Source organism: Agelaius phoeniceus, chromosome 27 (genome assembly GCF_051311805.1).
Source record: "Agelaius phoeniceus isolate bAgePho1 chromosome 27, bAgePho1.hap1, whole genome shotgun sequence".
NCBI classification, from domain to species: Eukaryota; Metazoa; Chordata; class Aves; order Passeriformes; family Icteridae; genus Agelaius; species Agelaius phoeniceus.
This window is the reverse complement of record NC_135291.1, coordinates 3,913,533-3,939,703: the sequence shown is the minus strand read 5'-3', so window position 1 is coordinate 3,939,703 and position 26,171 is coordinate 3,913,533. Positions and strand designations below refer to the sequence as shown.

The 26,171-nt window shown below is 53.6% G+C and overlaps 3 protein-coding genes and 1 long non-coding RNA gene across 4 annotated transcripts in view; all 4 read left to right on the top strand.

The window, feature by feature from the left end:
- Nucleotides 1–26,171, top strand: part of LOC143691900 (uncharacterized) — a 149,481-nt gene that overhangs the window by 27,687 nt on the left and 95,623 nt on the right. The gene's annotated exons all lie outside the window — the stretch shown is intronic.
- Nucleotides 2,888–6,380, top strand: LOC143691888 (class I histocompatibility antigen, F10 alpha chain-like; the record flags this gene model as incomplete). Its single annotated transcript, XM_077191049.1, has 5 exons — nucleotides 2,888–2,984; nucleotides 3,874–4,069; nucleotides 4,130–4,140; nucleotides 5,477–5,752; nucleotides 6,031–6,380. Coding segments are annotated over exons 1-5 (900 nt in total), but the record flags the coding sequence as incomplete, so codon positions are not given.
- LOC143695995 (uncharacterized) lies at nucleotides 6,435–6,605 on the top strand. Its single transcript, XR_013185466.1, has 2 exons — nucleotides 6,435–6,470; nucleotides 6,569–6,605. It is a non-coding gene; the product is annotated as an uncharacterized LOC143695995 (long non-coding RNA).
- Nucleotides 8,932–25,834, top strand: LOC129131998 (serine/threonine-protein kinase PAK 3-like). The gene is made up of 11 exons (XM_077191048.1): nucleotides 8,932–9,048; nucleotides 18,890–18,927; nucleotides 19,331–19,512; nucleotides 20,180–20,243; nucleotides 21,074–21,122; nucleotides 22,162–22,271; nucleotides 23,028–23,145; nucleotides 23,539–23,638; nucleotides 24,056–24,252; nucleotides 25,160–25,297; nucleotides 25,745–25,834. The coding sequence occupies exons 1-11, from the start codon at nucleotides 8,932–8,934 to the stop codon at nucleotides 25,832–25,834; spliced, it is 1,203 nt and encodes a 400-aa protein (XP_077047163.1).

Sequence of the window (26,171 nt, the reverse complement as noted above, 5' to 3'; positions counted from 1 at the left end):
AATTTTAAAGTTAATGCTTATATTATGATTTGTTTATTGTTTTGCTTTTGATTATTTGTTATTTGTTTCAACCATTTGAAAATTGTTACAAAAATAATACTATTTTAATTAATTAACTATTAGAGTTAATTCCCAATATTACCGGATGGAACGTGCCTGGGGTCGTCTGGCCTTGCTGCTGGACCAAAGGTGGCAGCTGTGGTGGTCTCACCCCAGAGACACCCCTGGCTAACTGGGTATTGAAGCTGGCGCTTGGGACAAGTCCAGGCAAGCAGGAACTCAGGTTTACCTCTGGTGGAAAGACTTTAGGCGATGGTGAAGGTAAAAGGAGACGCTGCTGGAGGTTTTGATCCAGAGCTTTATTCCTAAGTCACAGACCTCTGACTGTTGCAACAGCTCCAACAGAACTCAGAACCACGTGGTCGCTGGGTATTTTAAGCCTGGGGAGAGGGGGAGGGAAGGGGTAGGTATGGCACCAACCAGGTGGGAGGGGGGAAGTCTCAGGGGACAAGTGACACCTGGATAGCCCAATGTTGCCAGGGCTGAGAAGCATCTTTTGAACTTTGCCAATCAGATGATGCCCTTGCTGGAATGTTAAGATTGACGGACAGCACTTAGCAAGGGGGCAAGGGGAAGGGGAAGGGAGAGGTTGTTGGCACCACCTGAGGGAGGAACTGGGATAGCTGAAACAGAGTATTACATCACACTGCAACAATTAACCATTTTGAAAATTGTTATGAAAAATAATACTGTTATAATCAATATTAATTATGTTTGTTTATTGTCTCCCTTTTCCCCCTCTTTTTCCTATCCTTTCTTTTCCTCCTTTTTCTCTCTCTCTCTCTCTTTCTTCTCTCTGTCATACTGTCCCTATTTTTCCGGGTTATACTACCAACGTACAGCCAGTCCTGAAGACTCATCAATGATACTCCAGAGCGCTGCTGATAAAGATCCCTCAAGACAATTGTGAGTCACGGGGTCGTGTGAGAGTCTGTCTGAAATATCCCTCATCCACCTCACGATCGTCATTGCGGAGGAGCACTGAAAAACAGACCCCTCCTGTCTGAAGTTTCTGATCCTGTAGGGGAAAGTCATATGCCTGAGACCTGAGAGTGTTGCTCAATTATTGTTTTCACAGGTGCATTTGCTATATGCTACACTGAGCTCAAAGGGCATTTTGCCCTTTTGCACAATAGCTCTGGAATTCTCCCCGCCTCTTGGCCTGGCTGAACTTCTCCTAGGCTTTAGGGTGGTTCCCCCCAAAGAAGGTGCCTCTTGCTCGTTCATAACCACCATGACAGACAAACCGAGATGTAAGAAGCCTCTTCATCAAGAGACCGAGACATGAAATCCCCATGTGAGAAGGCCCCCTCTCACCTTCTTCCAGAGACTGGGACTGAAACCCCAACCCGGGAGAGGTGTGCAGTGGCGGGGGAAGGAAAGCTGCCCAAAGCAAGATGGATGTTGCAGGTGCAGGCAGTCAACCACGAAAACAATGGCTCTCACCTACTGCCAAACATGGACTGTGTGTACCCCTTTCCAAACACCATTCTTTCCCCCTGAAGATACAGTAAACTACCTTTGATTTGGTTGCAAAATCCATCCCCCCTTCCCCCATCAAAAAAGAGTGTAATTGGGGTCCAGATGAACTGTGCCTCTGAGATCTCCCTGGACGCAGCCTGGTGAACTCCATGGGCTGGACATGGAGGGACTTGGCAGTTTGACGTTTGGTAGCTATATACCCATTCTTTTTCCTCCCTCTTTTCCCTTATTTTTTCCTTTTTCCCCTGATTCCTTCCCAAGGCATTTTTGCTGTGGTTATTTCAATAAAGGTGCATTTGTTTTGATTATCACTGCAAACCCCCTTGTACCGTGTCAGTTCTTTTGCACCCTGAGATCAATCCACGAACCATCACGAAACCCATTCATAAGGACGGATCGTGACACACCCAAGCTGCGTCCCCGGGATCCGCCCGCCTCTCCCAGCCCCAGAGCCCCCTTTCCGTGACCCAGGGACCCCCTGAACCCCCTTTTCTGCCTTTCCCAGCTCCCAGACCCCACTTCCCTGAACAATGGAGACTCCTGGACCCCTTTTCTGGGTTCAGGGACCCCCTGGATCCCCCAGCCCGCCTCTCACAGTCCCTTCCTGGAACCTTGGACCCTTCCCGGCTCTCCCGGTTCTGCTTCCCAGCCCTTGGACGCCCCCAGACCGCCCAATCTCTGCGTGCCCCCAGTTCTCCACCCCCTGCGCGTCCTGCGGGGGGGTCCTGGCAGGTCCCGGGGGGGTTCAGGGGAATTCCCAGGGTTTGCTCTGTCCCCTCTCCCTCCCTGCGCTGCCCTGGTCACTTTCGCGTCTCCCAAGCTGCGGCACCGGGACCCGCCCGGGGACCGGGGACTGCTCCGGCACCGGGACCCCCCTGAACAGCAATTCCTGGGCACGGGGACCCCCCAAACTTCCATTTCCAGGCGAACCCCCCTTCCTGGGCACAGAGACCGCCTTGAACGTTCATTTCGGGGCACTGGGAGCCTCCCTGTACCCCCTTCCCCAGCCCCAATAACCCCTGCACCCCCTTATCTGGAGCCTGGAACCCCCTGAACCCCAAATCCCGGGCATGGAAACCCCCCTGAACCCCCATTTCTGGGCACCGGGACCCCACTGCATCCCCTTATACAGCACTGGGAGTCCTTGACCCCCCCATTCTGCTGCACCAGGACCCCCGTGCACCCCCATATCCAGGACTGGAACCCTCCCAAACCCTCCATTCTCAGGCACAGGGACCCCCCTGCACCCCCTCATCCGGCACCAAAGCCCCCCTGCACCCCCTTTCCTGGCCCTCCCCCATCTCAGACACCCCAGCCCCCGCTTTTCCTTGGGGCGGGGCCAGGGCTGTGGGCGGGGCCGCAGCGGAGCAGCGCCATGGCTCCAGCGCTGGCTCTGGGGCTGCTCTTGGGGCTCCTGGGGGACCCGGGGGGCGCGACCAAAGGTGAGTGGGAACCCCGAAACGGGGAAACTCCTGAAGTTCCATTTCCGGCCACCGGGAACGCCCTAGACTTCCATTCCTGGACAGGGGAACCCCCCTGTACCCCAATTTTGAGTCTACTGACCCCTCTCAACCCCCTTCGCCAGCCCCTGAACCCCATTCCTGGACAGGAAAACCCTCCCGAACCGCCATTCCCAGGCATCAGAATCCACTGAGCCCCCATTCCTGGGCGCCCATGTCCGGGCACCGAGACCCCCCTGTACCCTCTTCCCCGGCACCGGGACCTGCTCGTCCTGTGGGGGGAGGTGTCTCAGGATGTCCAGGAGGGTCCCTGGGGGATTCTGGGCCCCAGGACCCCCCTGAATTTTCAGTTCTGGGCACTGGGACCCCCCTGCACCCCCTTATCCAGTACCAATTCCCCCCTGCAACCCCTTTCCCATCCATCCTGCCTTCCCCAGTCCCCAGACCCCTCTTTTCCTTGATCCTGAGACCCCTGGACTTCCATTCCTTCTTTTCTCAGTCCCCAGCCCCCCCCATTTCTCTGCATCAAGGACCCCCAGATTCCTATTCCCAGGTCTCCCCACCCTGTGACCCCTCATTCCTTGGCACTGGGGACCCCTGGATCCCCTTTCCTGGGCACATGCATCCCCTGGAACCCCCATGCCACTTTCCCAGTCCCTCCTCTCCCCCTTTCCATAACCCTGGAACCCCCTGAGCCCCCATTCCTGGACACCAGGACCCCCTGCAGGCCTTTTCCTGTCCATCCCACCTCTCCCACCCTGCACACCCTTTCCTTGGCCCCAGGATCCCCAAACCCCTTCCCAGCTCTCCCAGTTCCCCTTTCATTGATCCATGATCTCCTCAATCCCCCCAAATCTCTGTGTCCCCCCAGTTCTCCACTCCCTGCGTTACCTGCACGTGGTGGTGTCAGAGCCCAGCCTGGGGATCCCCCAGTTCATGGATATTGGGTACCTGGATGGGATCCCCTTCGTGCGCTACGACAGCGAGCGGGGCCGGGTGGAGCCGCTGATGCAGTGGATAAAGGATGGAGTCAAGCCAGAATATTGGATATGGGGACCCAGACCAATGTGAGGAACCAGCACAGTGATGTCAGGAACCTGAAGATACTGCGTGAGCGGTACAACCAGAGCGGCGATGAGTGAGGGGAGCTGTGGGACTGGAATGGGGATCCATAGGGCTGGAATGGGATCTGTAGGGCTGGGATCCATGGGGCTGGGATGGGATCTCTGGGGCTTGAATGGGAACTGTAGGGCTGGGGATTGGATCCATAGGGCTGGAATGGGATCTATAGGTCTCAGATGTGGATTCACAGGGCTCTAAGTGGCTGAAATGGGGATCTATTAGGTTGGAATGGGATATTTTGTGATCCATGGGTTGGGATATGGATCCATGGGGCTGGGATGAGATCCATGGGGCTGGGTTGGGATCCATGGCATTGGGATGGGATCTGTGGGGCTGGAATGGGAACTGTAGGGCTGAGATGGGGATCGATGGGGCTGAGATGGGGATCCATTAGACTGGGATGGGATAGCTTGTCATTCATGGAGCTGGGATGGGATCTGTGCACTTGGGTTGGAATCCATGGGGGTGGGATGTGGATTCGTGGGGCTGGGATGGGAACTGTAGATCCCCAATGTGGATTCACAGGACTCCAAGGGACTGAAGTGGGGATCCATTAAGCTGTGATGGGATATTTTGTGATCCATGGGTTGGGATATGGATCCATGGGGCTGGGATGGGATCTGTTGAGCTGGGATGGGATCCATGGGGCTGGGATATGAATCCATGGGGCTGGGATGGGATCTGTGGGGCTGGGATGGGATCTGTGGGACTTGGGTACAGATCTATGGGGCTGGGATGGGATCTGTAGATCTTGGATGTGGATTCAAAGGGCTCCAAGGGGCTGAAAATGGAGATCCATTAGACTGAGATAGGATAGCTTGTGATCCATAGGGCTGGAATGGGATCTATGGGGCTGGAATGGGAACTGTAGGGCTGGGATGGGATCTGTGGGGCTAGGATAAGAACTGTAGGGCTGAGATGGGGATCCGTGGGGTTAGGATGGGGATCCGTGGGGCTGGGATGGGATCTGTGGGGCTGGAGTGGGGTCTGTAGGGCTGGGGTGAGCATCCATGGGGCTGGGATGGGATCTATAGGTGTCAGATGTGGATTCATAGGGCTCCAAGGGGCTGCAATGGGGATCCATTAGACTGGGATGGAATATCTTGTGATCCATGGGGCTGGGATTGGATCCATGGGGCTGGGATCTGTGGGGCTGGGATGGGATCTGTTGGGTTGACTTCCATGGGGTTGGGATGTGGATCCATGGGGCTCCAAGGGGCTGGGATGAGGCTCTGTGGGTCTCCATCAGACTCTGCGGCTCCAAAGGGCTGGAATGGGGCTCTGTGGGGCTGGGACACAGTTCCAGGGGTCTCTGTGGGTACAATCCCCCCAGGTCTCCACACAAGGTTGAGGTCTCCACACAAGGTTGACAGTTTATGGCTGTGACTTCCTGTCCGATGGGAGTGTCCGTGGATCCCACCAGATTGGCTACAATGGGCGGGATCATATCTCCTTTGACCTGGGATTCAGGAGATTCGTGCCGGCCGACAGCGCTGCTGAGATCACCAGGAGACGCTGGGAACAGGAATTGAACGGGGTTGAGATGTGGACAAATTATCTGAACCACATCTGCCCAAAATGGCTCCAGAGGCACATCAGATATGGGCAGAAGGAGCTGGAGCGCAAAGGTGGGAGCAGAATTCCTGTGAGGGATTTGGGAATGGAGGACTTGGGAACACAGTATTTCCAGTGGGAATTCTATGGTCAGATCTCATCCCAATCCCATTGCAGTGTGAATTCCATGGTCAGATCTCACCCCAATCCCATTCCACTGGGAATTCCATGGGCAGATGTCACTCTCATCCTATTCCAGTGGGAATTCCATAGGTAGAACTCACCCCAGTCCCGTTCCAATGGGATGTCCCTCACCATTCCATGGATGTCCCTCACCATTATCCCATTCCAGAGCCCCCTGATGTCCATGTGTCCGGAAGAGAGGAACACAGGACGCTGATCCTGTCCTGCCACGTGTACGGATTCTACCCCAACACCATCGCAGTCAGCTGGATGAAGGGGGGTGAAACCTTGGATCAGGAGACGGAGTGGGGCGGGATCGTTCCCAACAGCGACGGCACCTTCCACACCTGGGCCAGGATCGAGGCGCTGCCGGAGGAGCGGGAGCAGTACCGGTGCAGGGTGGAGCATCCCGGAATGCCAGAGCCCGGGATCTTCGCTTGGGGTGAGGCTGGGAATGTGGGGATTGGGAATTTGGAATTCCTAAATGGGGATTCCCCTCCCCCTCCTCACTATCCCATCTCTCCGTGGTGGTCGCTGTGTCTGTCATCGCTGCCATCCTCATCCTCATCGTTGTCCTCATCAGATTCAGTGTCTGGAAGCTCCAATCTGGTAACACACGGGATGGGGGTCGGGAAGGGACACGGATCCACCCAGCACCGTTCTGGGAATCCTGTGCCACCGATGCTGATCCCACTTTGTTTCCACAGGGAGGAGGGACAGGAATGGATACAACCCAGCAGCCGGTGAGTTCCAATGGCGGATCCAGCTCTGGATCCCCTCTGTGCGGATCCCAGGATGGATCCTGGGGTTAATCCCAGTGTGTGATCCATGCTGGAATCTCATGGATCTTCTCTCTCTGCAGGAAAAGACATGGGAATGAATGGCTCCACTGCAGATACAGCATGGGATCAGGGTGGGATTCCAGAGGGAGATTGGGGCAGGATGGACAGACTGGGATTGGGGAGGGATTTTGGATCAGGGCAGGGGTCTAGAGTGGGATCAGGTGGAATTGTAAAGTGGGATTGGAGCTGGATTCTGGAGCAGTATCAGAAGGGATGGATGGAGCAGGATTGGGGCAGGAGTGATGGAGTGGGATCAGGGAGGGATTCCAGTGCAGGATAGGGTAGAATGGATGGAGCAGGATCAGGTGGGATTGATGGAGCAGGACTGGGACAGGACTGGGGCAGGATCAAGTGGGATAGATGGATGGAGCAGGATTGGGGTGGGGTCAGGTAGGATTCTGGAGCAGCTCCCTCTCCCAAGGGGATCCAGCCAGGTCCATGCTGTGGAATGGGGACAGGGACAGGGTGACACCGTGACCCTCTCTCATCCTGGTAGTAATCACTACCTGAGGGATCCATGGGGCTGGATCCGGCCCCTTCCCTCTTCCTGGGAAGGCTGAGAGCTGCCAGCAGAGCTCATCCCACTGCTCCCACCCACCCCACAGCTCTTGGTAACAGATCCATTTCCCCTTTTCCATGTCCCAGTGTTTTAAAGCCAATAACCACAAATATTCACAATGCTTCAGTTCTGGTGTGAAATTATCCTGCTTGGGGCAATAAATTCGGCTTGGGGCAATGTCCTGGATTGTCAAGCAAATTGTATTCTATTTGCCACCTGTATGGCAGTTGTCTTCTGTTAAGTAGGCAGTTTTCCTTATCTCTTCCACAACTGGGGAGACATCCGTTGATAACAGGCTATTGAATGTCACTGCACAACTGATAAGAACGACAGCATCCCAGTGTGAGATGCTCAACCCAGAGGGGAGAGCCAAGCATTCCTACCTGGATATAATCTTGAGTTTCTGGAACACCAGCATGGCTTTCTCCACTGGATCCCCAGAGGAAACAGCTGCTCTCTTCCCCTAGATCTTCAGAGGAAGACTACACTCTTCTACAGGATCCCTGCTCCAACAGAACCCACCTGACACTCTAGGAGGGCTGCAGCCACGATTCCAATTGGACTGCTACCAATACCCTGACCCACAGGGTGTCAGGTTGTGTTCTGACTCTGTCAGTGTTGTTTTAGTTTACTGCATTGTTTATTTTATCCTTTTATTTTCTTCCCTACTAAAGAACTGTTATCCCTGCTCCCATATTTTTTGCCTGAGGGCCCCTTAATTTAAAATTTATAGCAATTTGGAAGGAGGGGGTTTACATTCTCCATTTCAGGGGAGGCTCCTGCCTTCCTTAGGAGACTCCTGTCTTTCCAAACCAAGACAGATTTTGGTGCTTAACGTGAGGCTCGAGGGCACAGAAATAAAAAGGAAATAACAGTTCTTGAGTAATCTAATTTTTGTACGCTGCTACAGAAACCTTGTTAAGCTGTCATCATGTGGTCCAGCTTACCTTGGTTTGGGTGGCATGTGGTTGTGGCTACATTTCTCCCATTTGCAGGCCCTTATCTAAACATGGGTCCTATAACCAAGGCTACTGTGGCTGTTATCCAGTTTGTTTTATGGGTGAATAAGGGGAGGAATTAATGGCTTTTTAACTTCCTCTGGAAAGCAGGCACATGGATTCACAGCTATCACACACTAACTGTATGTTTTTGGGGTTACTTTAATATTAGCACCTGCTGTGAGGAAATGACACCAGGGGAAATCTTCTCCCAACCCTTTAGCCATCTCTTTGGGTCTGCTCTACCAGTTTTTGAAGGGTTCAGATCCACTCTAAATACTAATGATATCAAACAGTGGCTGGTGTTGCTGGAAGGCTTGTTCTGTTTAGCATTTAGAGATAAGAGAAGATTAACTTGGATAACCACCCTGACACCTACCCCAAAGACAAGGGATGCTGCCCCAGAGCCTGGCCCTGCCCCACAGCCCACCTCAGCTATAAACTACCCAGATTGGATGGGGGTTCTGGTGAAGGAGATAAACGAGGTGAGCCAAATGCTGAAGGAGCACATTTCCCAAGCTCATGAGAAGCCCTCCCAGTGCCTCGAAGAGGGAGAATCTAATAGTGCAGCAGTGGAACCCACAGATGTTACAACTGTCCAGGTTCCAGCTGAACTGCAAAGGCAGACACAGCCAGCAGCAGTTGCTCCTGTGGAAACAAGGAGATCTAAGATGAAAGCAGGGCACCCAGATAAGGGAGGGCCCCCACAACCCTCAGGAGACCCAGAGGTTGAGATCGTCACCGAGTCCCTGACGTACGAAAATCTCCAAAATCTGCACAAAGACATTGTATGATGGGAATATGGGACTTATACAACCTGGCTACTTTGGGTCTGGGACCTTATAAGTACAGGTGTGCAACTGGATGGTGGTGAGGCAAGAAATTTGGGACCCTCAACCCAGGACTCAGGTATCAATCAGATTTTTGTAAGGGAGCCAGGGTCCCCTTCCCTCTAGGAGCGGCTTTTAATGAGTGTCAGAGAGAGGTTTGTCCACAGGGAGAGCATGCAGGAGCACCACCATAGAATGTGCTGGAAGACCCTTGAGGAAGGGATCCAACAGCTGAGAGAAGTAGCAGTATTGGAGGGACTCTTTGGGAGGGATGGACAGCATGAAAATGACCCCGACAAGGTCAGGTGCACAGGGTAAATGTTGTGGAGCCTGGCAAATCTGGGGCCATCTCAATACACCACCTTCATTGCAACGATTAATGCAGATACCAACCAAGAGACAGTGGGCTCTGTCGCCAACAAGCTTAGAAAGATGAGAGTATGATCAATGGCCCAATGCTGGCTCATGTCTCTGCTGTGATTAAAAATCTCAAAGAGGAGATAAAGGAGATGAGGGAGGGGTGAGGTGTCACAGACATATTTTATGAAAAATCCTTTCCTTAGGATTTTTTCCTCCTGAGAAGCCGAGAGGCCTCAGGAACAAAATGTAAACAATAATTGTCGTGAACGGTGGAAGAATTGCCTCACACAATATGCATGAACCGCAAATCCCAAATTTTATTGATAGCTCACACATATTTATATTGGTGTTAATGAAGCTTATACATATTGCAAAAGCTGAGCTCATTATTGGTTAAAGCACACTTAGATCAACCACACCTACTTCTATGCTCTAATGATTATTTTGTTTCTATGTTTACATTCTTATAACTACTCTACCTAGGCTATCTTCATTTTCTGGCAAGCGATTTTCTCCCCCATCTTCCTGTTTCAGCGAAGATCACCATGACCTCTGTCAGTGATTGGACACTGGTTACTTAATCCCCAGCTTGTTTCCCCTATCCTTATCCAACGGTATCACATCGAAGTGGCCTTTCTCAGCTAGCCAATTATCCACAAAGCTCTCCACAAATAATTATCTGCTGCTGTGGAATTAACAGGTGGATCTGTGATTGGTCTCATGTGGTTATTTCTAATTACTGGCCAATCACAGTCCAGCTGTCTGGACTGTCTTGGTCAGTCACAAGCCTTTGTTACTCATTCTTTTTCTATTCTTAGCTAGCCTTCTGATGAAATCCTTTCTTCTATTCTTTTAGTATAGTTTTAATATAATATATATCATAAAATAATAAATCAAGCCTTCTGACTTCTGTGGAGTCAGCATTCTCATCTCTTCCCTCATCCTGGGACCCCTGTGAGCACCACCACAGTGAGGAGCAACAGTTCCCATATGGCACCAGTGCAAGTCACAGCCCCAAAGTCAGAGCCCAATATTCCCCAGCTAGACAGAGAGGGTACACCCCAGGGGCTGACGTGTGGTTCTCCCTGCATGACCATGGGGAAGACATGGGAAGGTGGGATGGAAAACCCACTTCTGTCCTGGCAGCATGGGTGCATCAACTCACCGAGGGAAACACTAATCAAGGGAACTCCAGTAAAGTGAAGGTAGCCTCAACCTCCCATGACTGAGCTGCTGGGTATGATCTATCAGATCTCCGTGAAGGAGAGAACCTCTAGCATGCGTGCCCAGGAAAGAAATAATAACCAGGATTAGGGGGCCCCTGCCTGTAGCCAGGAAGAGGCATGGGAAAACTGGATCTTTTAGATGGTGTGGATCTGATGGCCTGGCACATCAAAGCCACAAAAATATGATGCCTTAGTTGATACTGGTGTGCAGTGTACTCTAATACCATCGGGACACATTGGGGCGGAACCTGTTTCCATTGCCAGGGTGACGGGGATTGACTGTGTTGGAAGCCGAGGTGAGCCTGACTGGGAAAGAGGGGCAGAAACATCCTATTGTGACTGGCCCAGAGGCCCTGTGTGTTCTGGGCATAGACTTCCTCTGGAATGGCTTTACAAAGACCCAGAAAGACTCAAGTGAGCTTTTGGAATAGCTGCTGTAGAGGCAGAGAACATGAAGCAGTTGAATACCTTGCCTGGACTATCAGAAAACCCATCTGCAATAGGACTTCTGAAGGTGGAAGAGCAACGAGTGCAATTGCCACCTCGACAGTGCACCACCGGCAGTATCGGACAAATTGGGATGCTGTGATCCCCATCCACAAAATGATCCGTGAGCTGGAGAGCCAAGGGGTGGTCAGCAAAACCCACTCACCCTTCAACAGTCCCATCTGGCCTGTGTGCAAGTCTGACAGAGAATGGAGATTGACTGTGGACTATCGTGGCTTGAATGAAGTGACTCCACCACTGAGTGCTGCTGTGCTGGACATGCTGGAACTCCAGTACGAGCTGGAGTCCAAGGCAGCAAAGGGGTACGCCACCACTGACAATGCTAAGGTGCTCTTCTCCATTCCTCTGGCAGCAGAATGCAGGCCTCAGTTTGCTTTCACCTGGAGGGGCGTGCAGTACACCTGGAACCGACTGCCCCAGGGGTGGAAGCACAGCCCCATCATCTGCCATGAACTGATCCAGAGTGCACTGGAAAAGGGTGAGGCTCCAGAGAACTTGCAGTACATCAATGGCATCATTGTGTGGGGGAACACAGCAATGGAAGTGTTTGAGAAAGGAGAGAGGATCATCCAGATTCTGCTGGAAGCCGGCTTCGCTATCAAGAAGAGCAAAATCAAGGGACCCACCCAAAAGATCCAGTTCCTGGAGTAAAGTGGCAAGATGGATGGTGTCAGATTCCCACTGAGGTCATCAACAAGATCACAGCAATGTCTCCACCAACCAGCAAGAAGGAAACACAAGCTCTCCTAGACGCGATAGGTTTTTGGAGAATGCACATTCCCGAGTACAGTCAGAGAGCCCTCTCTACCTGGTCACCCGCAAGAAGAACAATTTCCCCTGGGGCCCTGAGCAGCAACAAGCCTTTGTACAGATCAAGCAGAAGATCACTCATGCTGTAGCCCTTGGCCCAGTCAGGACAGGACCAGAGGTGCAGAACGTGCTCTGCTCTGTAGCCGGGAACAATGGTGTGTCCTGGAGCCTTTGGCAGAAGATGCCCGGGGAGACTCGAGGCCAACCAACTTCTAGAGCAGAAGTTACAGAAGATCCAAAGCCAACTACACTTCCACAGAGAGGAAAATCTTGGCTGCCTATGAAGGAGTCCCGGCTGCCTCAGAGGTGATTGGCACAAAAGCGCAACTCCTCCTGGCACTCCAACTACCAGTACTGGGGTGGATGTTTAAAGGAAAGGTTCCCACCTCCCACCACGCCACTGACACCACATGGAGTAAATGGATTGCTCTCATCACACAGTGCGCCCATATTGGAAACTGAATCACCCTGGGATTTTGGCAATAACTACAAACTGGCCAGAAGGTGAGAATTTTGGTCTCACTGATGAAGAGGAACAAGAACCAGTGACGTGCTGAAGAAGCTCCTCCCTATGACCAACTGCCCCCAGAGGAAACGCGCTACGCTCTTTTCACTGACGGTTCCTGTCGCATCGTAGGGATGAACTGGAAGTGGAAAGCAGCCGTATGGAGCCCCACACGACAGGTTGCAGAGGCCACTGAAGGAGAAGGTGGATCAAGTCAACTTGCTGAACTCAAAGCTGTTCAGCTGGCCCTGGACATTGCTGAAAGAGAGAAGTGGCCAAAACTCTACCTTTATACTGATTCATGGATGGTAGCCAATGCTCTGTGGGGATGGCTGGAGAGGTGGAAAGAGTCCAACTGGCAGCATAGAGGAAAACCAATTTGGGCTGCTGATGAGTGGAAAGACATTGCTACCAGGGTAGGGAGGCTACCTATGAAAGTTCACCATGTAGATGCTCATGTTCCCAAGAGTAGAGGTAATGAGGAACACTGAAACAATGAGCAGGTAGACCAGGCTGCAAAAATAGAGGTGTCGAAGATAGACTTAGATTGGCAACATAAGGGGGAGTTGTTCCTAGCTCGATGGGCCCATGCTGCCTCAGGCCATCAGGGCAGAGATGCCACCTATAAGTGGGCACAAGACTGAGGGGTGAATTTAACCATGGACAGTATTTCACAGGTTATCCATGACTGTGAGACGTGTGCTGCCCTCAAGCAGGCCAAGCGAGTGAAGCCCCTATGGTACGGTGGGTGATGGTCCAAGTACAAGTATGGGGAGGCCTGGCAGATCGACTCCATCACACTGCCCCAGACACGCCAGGGCAAGCGCTACCTGCTGACCATGGTGGAAGCCATGACTGGATGGTTGGAAACCTACCCTGTGTCTCATGCTAATGCCTGGAACACCATCCTGGGCCTTGAAAACCAGGTCCTTTGGAGGCATGGTAGCCCTGAGAGGATTGAGTCAGACAACGGGACCCATTTCAAGAATGGCTTTAACACCTGGGCCAGGGAACATAGTATTGAATGGATATACCATATCCTCTATCATGCACCAACTGCTGGGAAAGTTGATGGGTGCAATGGACTACTTAAAACTACCCTTAAGGCACTCAGTGGGGGGACTTTTAGAAATTGGGAAATGAACTTAGCAAAAGCCACCTGGATGGTCAACACCAGAGGGTCCATAAATCGAGCTGGTCCTGCCCAGTCTGAACCCCTGCACACAGTGGAGGGAGATAAAGTTCCTGTGGTACATATGAAAGGCATTTTAGGGAAGACTGTTTGGATTAATCCCACCTCAGGCAAAGACAAACCCATCCGTGGAATTGTTTTTGCTCAAGGACCTGGTTACACTTGATGGGTAATGCAGAAAGATGGAGAAAGCCATTGTGGACCACAGGGAAACCTAGTCTTAAGTGAGAACTCTGTGTAAGGTTTCATTGTGATGCAGGTGGAAATAGAATAAGGGGTGGGTAATGTCCTGACTGCCAAGCAAGATGCTTTCTATTTGCCATCTGAATGGCAGTTGTCTTCTGTTTTCCTTACCTTTTCCACAACCAATCCTCCCTCAGGGGAGACATCTGTTGTTAATAGGCTGTTGAATGTCACTGCATGGCTGATAAGATCTACAGCATCCCACTGGGAGATGTGAGCCCAGAGAGAGGAGCCAAGCATTGCTACCCAGATATAATCTTGAGATTCTGGAACACCAGCATGGCTTTCTCCACTGGATCCCCAGAGGAAACAGCTGCCTCTTCCACTGGATATTCAGAGGAAGACTTCACCCTTTCTACAGGACCACTGCTCCAACAAAACCGTATCTGCTACTCCAGGAGGACTGCAGGCACATTTCCACTTGGACTGCTACCAACACCCTGAACAACAGGATGTCAGGTTGTGTTCTGACTCTGGCACTGTTGGTTGGATTTACTGCATTGTTTATTTTGTCCTTGTATTTTTTTCCCTAATAAAGAACTCTTATCCCTGCTCCCATATATTTGCCTGCGAGCCCCCTTAATTTCAATTTCATAACAATTCAGAGGGAGGAGGTTTACATTTTCCATTTCAGGGGAGGCTCCTGCCTTCCTTAAGCAGATACCTGTCTTTCCAAACCAAGACAGGAATATTTTCCAAGACTGGTCATAAGGAAAACAGGAACCTTTTAGCAGTTCCTGGGAGCAGACAGTGTTTCTGATAAGTTTGGAAAGAGCAAAACCCAGGTGCCGTTTCCAAGGACAAGACCTAACAAGCATTTCTCAGATCACACCGCAGCCTGGAAAGGAGGAGGGGGCAATGCACCACCACACTGGGATCTCAGGGATGCCCATGGCCTGGGTGATGCTGCCTGATGTCAGCCACCCACCAAAGCCACTCTGTCCCTGCCTCCCACAGCTGCACAGGGCAGAGAAAATTTAACCAAGAGTTCCTGGGTTGGGATAAGACAGGGAGAGATCCCTCATCAAACACCAAAATGGGCATCACAGGCCCAGCCTGGGCACACGGAGGGAATTTATTACCAACCAAATCACAGCAGCACAAGGAGAGGGGAAATAAATTTCTCCAACACCTTCCCCCCACCCAACAAGGGTCACCCAGAATGGGCATAACCAGGGCTCTGCCCAACGGGGGTCACTGGGGATCATCCAATGGGGATCCTCCCATGGGGGATTGTTGTATTGCACTAAAGATGGAGCTGGAACAGCGTATAAAGCTCTTCCTGCAATCAGGGCACTCGCAGGGCCTCTCCCAGAGTGGATGTGGAAGCGTGCCCTTATGTCGGAGCTGTTGCTGAAGCTCTTCTCACACTCCCCACCCTCACAGGGCTTTTCCCCAGTGGGGATCTGGCGATGATTGAAGAGGGGGGAGCTCGGGGATAGAGGCGAGGCAGGTCGGGCTGGGGCAGCGCTGGGATCTGGGCCCGACCTGGGCGCCCCCCACGCGCCCCCTCCCCAAACAGCCCCGGCGGGGGACGCAGGTGGGGTCCGGGTGGGGGGTGCTGGGTTCCTGTTTTGGGGTCCCACTCTCCCCTTTTCCCCACTTTCCCACCGTCTCCCACCCCTTCCTCACCTCCCCCCAATCCTCAGCCCCTCCCGCTCGGCCTTTGGGGGGTCCTCTCCTCCTCCCCCTCCATTCCGGGCTCCCCCCTTCGCTCCCTTTTCCCCTTCTCTCCCCCTGTCCCGGCGCCTCCCGACCCCGCTCACCCGAGAGCTCCGCGCCCGCAGCCGGGGGGGCTCCCAGCACCACCAGTGCCACCAGTAGGGCCCCAGCTGCCGCCCCTCGCCCCATGGCCGGGGCCGGGCAGGGAGCAGCAGCCCCAAAGCAGCCGCGCTGCGCTGGCAGCACCAGTCCGGAGCAGGGCGGGCTCGGCAGCGCCGCGCGCTCTCATTGGCTGCCACCACTTTTGGGGACCCGATCTCAGAGGCTCCGCCACACAACTGATGACTCTTCAACGCCCCGCGTTCTCATTGGCTGCGGCGCGTTTGGCTGTGTTTTGATTGGCTGAGGCCTTTCCGGGCCGCTGCAGCCCCGGGATGGGAGTGTTTTGGGGAGGGGGAACCTTGGGGCGCTGGGCGGGTGGGAGCTCAGGTGAGCCCAGCAATGCGTGCCCAGGGGCACGGGATCTCAGCGGTGCCCGTGGCGAGCGGTGACGCTGGCCCGATGCCAGGCACCCCCAGAGCCGCTCTGTCCCTGCCCCCGCAGCCGCACAGGGACAGAAAATGGAACCGAGGGTTCCTGGCTGGGGACAAGGACCGGGAGAGATCCCTCAGCAAATCCCGCACGGGCACATCAGACCCAGCCTGGGCACACGGAGGGAATTTATTACCAACCAAATCACAGCAGCACAAGGAGAAGGGAAAGAAATCTCTCCAACACCTTCCCCCCACCCAACGGGGATCACCCAGAACAGGGGTCACCAGGGCTCTGCCCAACGGGGGTCACTGGGGATCATCCAGCACGGATCCTCCCATGGGGGATGGAGCTGCAGCAGCGCACGAAGCTCTTCCCACTCTCGGGACACTCGCAGGGCCTCTCCCTGGTGTGCAAGTGCTGGTGAGTGACGATCTCTGAATCCCATTTGAAGCTCTTCTGACATTCCAAGCACTCATACAGGGCCATTCCCCAGTGTGGATCTTGTGGTGCTTGGTGAGGCCGGAGGTCCCACTGAAGCTCTTCCCACATTCCTCACACTCCCAGGGCCTCTCCCCAGAGTGGATGTTCAGGTGTTCCATCAGGGTGGAGCTGTAGCTGAAACCCTTCCCACATTACAAGCACTTGTGGGGCTTCTCCCTGCCATGAGGCTTCTCCACCAGCTCTGAGCTCTGCCTGGATCTCCGGCCGCCTTCCTGGCTCAGGGGGGCTCTTTCCTCCCTGCAGCTCCCTGGGCTGGGTTTGCAGCCCCTCCTCATGCGGGATCTCTGGGGCTTTTCCTCCTCTGCCATCTGGCCACAGCTTGGGAATGACAGATCCTGGTTTGGGGGAAACCAAGGTGGGAACACCTTGGAGTAGAGGCTCCTCCTGCCCAATTCCATCTGTAGAAGTCAGCAGGAGTCTTGTGTCCATGAAAATCTCCACAATGTCAAGGTTCAGCCCAAAAAGCTCTCCCAGGATTTCCCTATCACTCATCTCTCCACTTCTGGTGTTCCAGAGGTTTCCTGATTTCCTTTCCTTGGGATCATGGGGGTCCAATGGTTCCAGGGGGTCTCCATTCTCCGGCGTCCTGCTCAGGGATGATCCAGGGGCTTTTGGGGGTCCATGGGGGCCCTTCTCCCCTGATGCTCTACTTTGAGATCCCAGGGATCCCAGGGGTCTCTCCTCTCCAGGCTCCCCCCCTTTCCAGTCTGCTGGGGTCCCCCAGCTCTGGGATTGCCCCTCTCTGCTCTCCCCACTCTGGGGGTCCCAGGGGTTCCCCTCCTCTGCTCTCCCGGCGGTCCCCAGGACCAATGTCCTCCCCTGCCCATACTGGGCAATGGCCACGTGGGCCCCCAAAGATCCCCCAAGGGGCTCAGCTTTGGGCTCCTGCAAGATCCAAACCTACACACACAGAGAAAAAAAAACCTCCCAGAGACACCAGATGATATTTGGGGTCAAGTCCACAATCTGCGAGCTCCAAATACGCCCCCAATAAAAAACCCTCTCAGGGACTCCTGGATAAATTTGGGACGAGCTCCCCCTCCCCACTGAGCTGCAAGACGAGGTGGGGGCGATGGTCCCGTGGCTGCGGCCACAGGGGGCACTGGAACCTCCTGTTCCTCCTGTTCCTGCTCCTGCTCCTCCTCTTCCTGCTCCCCGTTTTCCTCTCTCCCTCCTCCTCGTCCTCCTTCCTAATCCCACCTCCTCCCCAGTTCCTGCCTTCTGTGTATTTAGACTGGAGAACCTTGCTTGTTTTTAGAACTAGAACAAAGATCCCAGATGGAGCAAGGCTTGCTGCTTTTAGTCAGAACTATCAGTGACTAAAGGTCACTTTAGTTTCCTTTGCTTTGGTCCTGTCCTTGTTCTCCTCAGTGTTCAGGCTGGGCTATGGGGTGTCCTTGTTTGCTGCATTTTCCGAGTTCCTCTTGCATCCTTTGGGCCATGGGCTGTGCCCTGGGAGGGTTCTTTGTGCTCCTTTGTGACACAGGAGAACCTTCCAGGCGGTTTCTGCGTGAGCTGCTGCTGGGATGTCACAGGAACAGCGCCACGTCCCCGTGGTGTTCCCGTTGCTGTGGGACACGGAGGCCTCAGTGCCCAGAGTGGCTCTGGACTCGCTGCCGGAGGATCCTCCTGCCCAAGGCATTCTCAGCAGCCAGCCCAGCCCTGTCCTTCTGTGCTTGCAGGGCTACAGGCTGCAGGCGTGTGCAGCGCAGCCAAAATGATCCAGCACGTGGCTGCTGCAGTTTGCACTCTGTACTCTGTGGCTTATTCGGGGTATTTTTTAACCCACTTGGCACGTAAGTTGAGGTTTTCCCTCGGTGCAGCATCTGTGCCTTTGGGCTTGCTGTGTGCTTTCTGTTCTTCCTCTGGAGCTGAGTTGGCTTTGGAACCAAATGGCCATGAAGACACCATTGCTTTGGGAGAGCTCCTGCCAGCAGCTGCAGCTGAAAAAGGGGGTGTCTGCAGCCAGCGGGACGTGCACAGCACCTGCAATGAGCCCTGGGGGGTTCTGTTCCCTCAAGCAGGGAGTCTGTGCCAGCAGAGCCTGGAACTGCCTCCCTTTGCTGCTCCAGCCAAGAACTGACCCAGCCCAGTGTTTTGTGCTTGTTCTCTTGCTTGCTGTGGGAAGGGACTGTGGCTCCTGGAGGGATGCAGTGAAAGCAAAATGCTCTTTTGGGGTTGCCTTGCTCCGTGGCATTTCCCAGCATTGGCAGTTTTTCTCCTAACAGCATCTGGTTCATGTTCCCTCTCCCATTGCAGGGCACCTCATGTCTGGATTCCGAGCAGCTCCTCCTTTGGTGAGTGGGAAAGGAACCTTTGGTGTTTGGAATTGTGCAGCAAGTTGTGAGCTCGGCATGTGGCAGTCGAGGGCCAGCCTGGGAGGCTGAAGGAAAGGTCCTGTCAGTGTCTTTGCAGCAGCAGCAGCAGCAAAGGGATCCCTGGCAGTTTTCTCCTTTTCTGCTGAAGAGCTTTTGAAGAGCTGCAGGTCTGGTTTTGCAGGCAGAGGATTGCTTGCTGGCTTTAGCCATGGTGGAATATCGAATTCCCAACAATAAGTGGCAATGTCGACTTTAGCCCATTGTTAGTTGGAACAGCTCCAAACCCCATTTCTGCGTAGTGCAGCTGGATGTGCAGCTGAGGATAAATAAGGTGATAACTGAGATAGAACTTCCCGTCCCTCACGCTGCCGTCTGTCCACAGGGCACAGAAGCAGCACCAGAACCTCCTGGGGCTCCCTCTGCTTACGAAGAGGAGGCCAAAGAGGAAGAAGACAGCAGTGAGCTTCCCGCTGCTCTGGGGGACAATGGTGAACTTCCCTCAGCGCCGGGAGATGACAGTGAACTTCCCGCTGCTCTGGGAGACGAGGGCGAACATCCCGCGGGGTGGGAATGCAACGGCGAGGCTCCCGCGGGGTGGGACAAGGACAGGGGACATCTCCCGGCCTGGGACGAGGACGGTGGATGTCCCCTGGTGTGGGACCAGAGTGGCCAAGCTCCCACGGAGTGGGATGAGGACAATGGACATCTCCCAGTGTGGGATGAGGATGGAGGATATCCTGTGGCATGGGAAGAGGAGAGTGAACATCTCCCAGCATGGGAAGTGGACAGCAAACATCCCCTGGCTTGGAAAGATGATGACAAACCTGCAGCGTTTTGGGATGAGGATGGAGAAGCTGCAGCATTTTGGGAAGAGGATGGAGAAGCTCCCTCTGCTTGGGAAGAGGACAATGAACCTCCCTCCGCTGTGGGATCCTGGGCTGAACATTCTGACAGCAGCACAGCTGGGCAGCCAGAGGGGAGAGGGGAGTGGTGCCTGATGCAGCTGAGTACGTCTGCTCTGTTCCTGGGTGCCCGAGCAGGTGCTGTGTGTGTGTCTCAGCATCAGCTGCACCCAGTGTTGCTCTGCAGCTGAATGTCACCGAGCCATTTATTGTCCTTCCCCGGCTGACACCAAGGGGCTCACGGCCCCAGGGAGTGGGGCTGGTTGTGGCTCTGCTGCAAGGTGGGGTCTCACTCTGGGAGGGAGCGTCTTCCACGTGGTTTCTTTCAGGGAACACCGTGAGCGAGGAGGAGCCTGCCGAGAAATACCTGGAAGTGGAGCAGATTGGCCAAGGGTAAGTGCACGGCAGCTGCTGCTGCACAAGCAGGGCCGGGTGTTGTGCTGGTGCAGGATCAAGTGAGAAGTCAGGAGAGCTCCAAGCACCTTCAGACACTGGGCTACCATCCTGCTGTCTCTCAGTCCTGATCAGAATTGATAATTGTGGTCAGAAGGCGCCGTCAAAGGCCCCTGAGGCTGGCAGTGTCCTGCCTGCAGCAAGGAGCAGGACCTGGAAGATCTTCTGTCCCTGGAACTGGATTGCCTAAAAGAGCAACTCACCATCTGGTGACTGTCAGAAAACAGTTCTCAAGAAGATTTCTTTCAAATATTTTCCTTCAAAAAATATCCACTGGCCAGGATTATCAACCTAATGGTTTAGAAACAGAAACCAGAGATGAACTAATAAGTGCTCTATTCTAACACAGGTAGCAGACCCCATTCATTCAGTAACAGGCACAGAGCTGATGCACTCTGGGGGAAAAAGCATCACCTGCCTGATGGCAGGGCCCTTGTGGAACCTGCAGGTCTTAGGCAGGAAATGGAAAAGGATGAAATGCATTCTTTTCCAGGTCTTTAGACAGCCATCTCTCACCTCAGGTTTTGAACTAAAGCAATTCAGGGTGGACATTGGGATTTGCTCCAGCCCAATTCCTTCATGTTGGGTCTCAGTTTTCTCCTGCACACCTTGCATGGCAGAGGGCTGGTGGCTGCTGTGCTCTTGTTGGAAGGGTCAATGCACCCAGGTGTTTGTGAACGCTGCAGGCAGCAGAGATCTCCTGTCTGGGCTGGCTTTCCCTGCCAGGGCCTAAAGCGCTGCTTCTTTCTTCTCTGCTGTTTTGTCTCCAGGGCTTTTGGAACCGTTTATAAAGGACTCGACAGGGCCACTGGAGGAGAGGTCAGTGCCAACACGCCCAGCACGTCTGGCAGCTCTCCAGGGCTTTCCCCTCTGCTGGGAGCTGTGGCTGCAGCTTTGGGGGCCAGCAGAGCTTTCCTGCCCAGGCTGCTCCTCTGAAGGCAGAGCAGTGTCAGCCTGCAGAGCACAGCTGGGACAGACTTGGTCCTTCTGAAGCGCCAAAGGAATGCAAGGAGGGCAGCGGTGTCTGTCAGAGCAGGACACGCTGGCTTGGCCTTCATATCTAAAAGTGTGAATGCATCAGCTGCTGGAGACTGAGGCCCATTTTATCTTCATCCCAACCTTAGACAGGAACATTATTTAGCTATTCTTAGCTGAACTATAACACTATTATTTCCATCCTGCCTTTTATCTTCAAAGGATACCTCAAGGTCTGATTAGGGAGAGATCCTGCTTGGGCTCAATTTGGGGTTTTAGTCCTACTTCAGCTGTTCACAGAGAGTGAGGGAGAGAAATGAGAAGATGAATGTCCAGAGCAAAGCTCTCTCCTAATCCTGCAGTTGTGTTTAGGTCTGGTGTCAGTGACAGCCTGTGACAGGGATCACCTGAGCAATGGGTGTGCGTGTCTGCTTTGTTGTGCAATCCCAAACAGAGCAGCTGGATCTGAAATCATGACCAAATCCCATAGAATTGCTAAGGGGTTCCTGGCTGTTTTGCTCTGTTTTCAGAGAACCAGAATTACCTCCTGCTTGCAAAATGGGTTTGAATAATAATAGTAGGAGTGTTGAGGCCATTTGAGAAGACTGTAGGTGCAGAGAATGTTGTTAGAGCTTTGAGGCTGACAGCTGAGGGACCATTTCTGCAGAGCTTGCAAGGCCAAATGTCCCTGGCCATGTGTCCTGTAAGCAGCCCCCAGCTGGCAGAGGAATGGGCTGTGGGAATGGCCCTTGCTGAGCTCTGGTGTCCCATCCCAAGGCAGTTTGGCACAGCCTGGCTCCATTGCTCCACAAAGACTCGCTCCGTGTTTGCTGTGGCCTCCTGCCACAGACTCCTCCAGTTCAAGGCTGCAATGTCCCTTCAGGTGGCCATCAAGAAAATGAGTCTCAGAGGGCAGAACAGGGAACGAGCTGTGAATGAGATCCTGCTCCTGAAGGACAAGAAGAACCCCAACATTGTCAACTCTTTGGACAGGTGAGTGCTTCAGCTCTATCCCGAGCCCAGGCCCTGCGTTAACCTTTCCTGGCATCAGGAGTCTGTAGCCTGTTTTGAAAATGCCTGACCCAGCCACATCTTCCCAAAATAACAGCCTGGCAGTTCACTCCCTCCACGTGCTTTTGTTGCTTTGCTTTGGTTTTTCCTTCAAGTTGACCCCGTTTCCTGTGTCTCCCAGCAAGTGCTGATAAACCACAGCAGAAATTATTTCCCTTGGCTTCTTCTTCCCAGCCCTTTTCCATTGCTACAGATGCCAGGAAGATCGGGTTCTTGTTTCCAGAAATGCCTCATTTGCCCATTTTTCACTGGCCTTGCCTGTTTCTGAAGGGACTTTCTGAAAGGTTTTCTGACTGCTTTTGTCCCAAGTGCTGCACGGCCTCCTCCCCTGGATAACCCTGGCAGTTGTGTTGCCTTGTTCTGGAGGGAATGGTGGAACTGATGAGTTCAGAAGCTGAACCAGCTGGGGCCAAGGGTTGTGGTTCTACATTGATCTGGGCTGTTGCTAAACTGCATTTTTCACCTGCTTGCCATCCAAGGCCTCTCCTTTCTCACAGGTGTCTCCTTCCCCTTTAGACTGTGCAGATTCCAAGGGCTGTGCAGCCTGGCAGGAATGTCTCTCCATCTGATTCTGTCCTCACTGACAAGTGACCTGGAAACAAAACTCCCCTCCAGGCTTTTCCATGGGGGAATTGAGCTCTGCACTTTCATCTCCATGCCATTGCTTTCCTCTTCCAGCTTCCTTGTGGATGGAGATCTCTGGCTGGTGATGGAATACATGGATGGGGGAACTTTGCAGGACGTTGTCAGACAGACACGCATGGCTGAAGGAGAGATGGCAGCTGTCAGTCGGGAGGTGAGGGATCCTGCTTGTCACTCCCATGGCTGGGACACGATGGTCCTTCCAAACAGGGTGTGAGAACAGGAGTGGCTCCATGCTCAGGGCTTTGTTTCTGTGTTGTTTTCATGAGCTGGAGAAGAAAGAGCCTCTGCAGTGAACGGCCTGCCAGCATCACTGCACTTCTACTCTGTTCTTGTTCTCTCTCCTGCTGTTGTGGTACTCTCTTTCTGGTTTGGATTTGATTTGCTGTTCTCAGCTTTGCCTTGAACCGTTTGCCTGGAGCTTGTGTGCACTGCACTCCTGGCCTGTCACAGCAAAGCTGCTGCTGGCAGAATTCTGAGCTGTCCCTTCTGGTGTGATATATTCCAGCCATTGGTTTTTGCCCTTGTGTTTCTTGTTCTCTCTCAGTGTCTGCAGGGCCTGGATTTCCTCCATTCCAACCGGGTGATCCACAGGGATCTGAAGAGCTCCAACATCCTCCTGGGCATGGACGGCTCTGTCAGGCTGGGTGGGTGTTCCTGGCCAGGCACGGCGCTCCCGGGCTGCGGGGCTGGGGCTGCTTCCCAGGGAGGGCCAGAGTCCCACAAGGGCTGCTGGGGGCACTGCCCGGCCCCTGCTGCCAGCTGAGAGCGGCTGCCCCTGCAGAGAGCTCAGGAGAGGAGCAGGGGGCCAGCAGTGCCTTTGCTCTGGCCATGGCCCTTCCAGAGGGGCAGCAGTGGGAATCTAAAGCTCCAAGGGAATCAGTAAAAGCCACTGCAGGAAAGCTGAGGGTTTCTTGAAGGGCCCAGTTCCATCTTTCCTTGGCTACAGCCCTGAGGGCTTTTCCAGCTGACTTCACTACTGCATTCTCAGACTGAGCGTGGGGAATCTTGTGCTTGGTTTCCTCATTGCAGCTGCCTTTGACAGGGTTTCTTTCTGTCCTCAGCTGATTTTGGCCTCTGCGCTCAGCTCAGCCCTGAGCAGGACCAGCGCAGCTCCATGGTGGGCACTGCTCACTGGATGGCCCCAGAAGTTGTGACCAGATCTCCTTATGGCCCCAAGGTGGACATCTGGTCCTTCGGCATTGTGACCATCGAGATGGTGGAAGGAGAACCTCCTTACTTCAGGGAAACGGCGGCCATGGTAAGAGGCAAATTCTCCAGTGCCTGCAGAGACTGCGAGCACAGGGGGACCCTGCACTGGGAGCAGCAGCTGGAGGTTTCTGCACATGGGAAGGGAATTCCCAGAGGACTTGTGCCTCCACACAGATGAATGTTCTGCAGTCTCCAGCAACAATTTGCTTTGGGCTTTTCATTGTTGCAGCTCTTCTAGCTGAGAGGATGACCTGGAAATATGAAGCAAGTGCATCAGCTCTAATGTTATCTTGCAAGAAAACCCCACACCATCCCCAAATCCCAGCCCCAAACCCAACAAGATTTCTGCAGGAGTTTCTAAAAGAGGTTTTGCAAGATGATCTCCCCTGATTCTTCTCACTGGGAAACTTGTTGAAAACAGGAAGATGATGGTTTAACATCCTCATAGTCTAATGTATTTCTTTCCTAGTCCAAGCTACTTTTTCCATGTCACCAAGCCTGAGCTTTCAGCATCACAAACCTCCTGTTTCTTGCCTGGCAGTTTCTGGGATGGGGCATCAGGAATGCATTTACTTGAGTGTCAGTGGCACTGCAGAGATGCACTTGATGGAAGAATCCTCTGAAATAACACAGGCAGACCACAGTGACTCTGGAAAATGGCCTGTAAAGCTGGTGTCCATATTTGGAGAAGCAAAATGGGCTATTTCTGATGGAGGTTCCTACTAACAAAGCCAGCCAATGAAACTGGCTCTCAAGGCGAGATCATTTGGATGTTGCAGTGGCTGTGGCAGCCCCAGGGTTTGGGTTTTTTGCTTGGCATAGCAAAATGAGCTCTGAGCAGCATCTCTGGCAGGGAGGAAAGTGGCCCTGGAGCTGGGGCTGAGGCCCCGGGGTGGATGTGAGCCCGTGTGGGTGTGAAGGAAGCTGGCAGAGCGCTGAGTTTGCTTTCCCTGCAGGCTCGCGCTCTGATCCGGCAGAACGGGACCCCGCAGCTGCAGGAGCCCCGGCGCCTGTCGGCTCTGCTGCGGGACTTCCTCGAGTGCAGCCTGGAGCCGGACGAGGAGCGGCGCTGGGCTGCCCAGGAGCTGCTGCAGGTGAGAGCCAAGGGCTGCAGGGGAAGCAGCAGCGCCAGGGAGGGGTTTTCTTGTGGGGCCCCCTCCGATAGTCTCCAGTCTCGCTGCGTTCCACGCGCAGAGCAAGCAGAATCCTCGCCCGCTGTGGCCTGGCAGGCTCCTTTCGAGCTCATCTGGACCTGGTGCCCCACAGCGAGCAGGGACATCTTCAAGCAGCTCAGGGGCCTCAGAGCCCTGCCTGACCTGAGCTTGGATGTTTCCAGGCAGGAGGTACCTCCCACATCTCTGGGCACCTCCTGTCAGTGTTTCCCCACTCTCCTGGTTAAAAAATTCTTCCTTAGATCTAATCTGAGCCTGCTTCCCTCGATTTTCAAACCATTTCCCTGTCCCTCTCCTGGAACAGAGCCTGTGAGGAACTTGACTCTGGAAAGTAACAGTTCATTTCTTTCCTTTTTATCCTTTGGGCAGCACCCATTTTTATCATCAGCCAAGCCTCTCTCCAGCCTGACCCCTCTGATCACTGCAGCAAAGGACCTGAGGGAGCAGCAGAGCAGATGAAGCACTTGAGGACAGCTTCTTCTTACAGTAGTTAGGACAATTAGTTAGTCATGGTAGTTAGCACTGGTAGTTAGTTAGGGTAGTTAGCATTGCTAGTTAGTTATGGTAGTTAGAGCAGCCTGATTGTTATGAAAGTTTTATGAATAAAAACGCTCTTAAACCTCAACTCCCCTGATGTGTCCCTTCCCTCTCCCGCTGTGACTCAGCTGCCCGGAGCAATGTGAGGGGAGGGCGGGCCCAGCCTGGCCCAGAGCTGAGCCCCAGCAGAGCCCTGGCAGAGCCCAGAGCAGCCTCGGCACCTGCAGAGTCAGCCTGGAAGGAGGCGCTTGGAGCCTTC

Excerpts from the sequence above, each read along its gene's own strand:
- LOC129131998 (XM_077191048.1), top strand. The coding sequence starts at position 8,932 with ATGAAAGCAGGGCACCCAGATAAGGGAGGGCCCCCACAACCCTCAGGA. Across the intron at positions 19,513-20,179 it reads GAGGGCGAACATCCCGCGGG|GGAACACCGTGAGCGAGGAG; the intron begins GTGGGAATGCAA and ends GGTTTCTTTCAG. Across the intron at positions 22,272-23,027 it reads ATTGTCAACTCTTTGGACAG|CTTCCTTGTGGATGGAGATC; the intron begins GTGAGTGCTTCA and ends TTCCTCTTCCAG.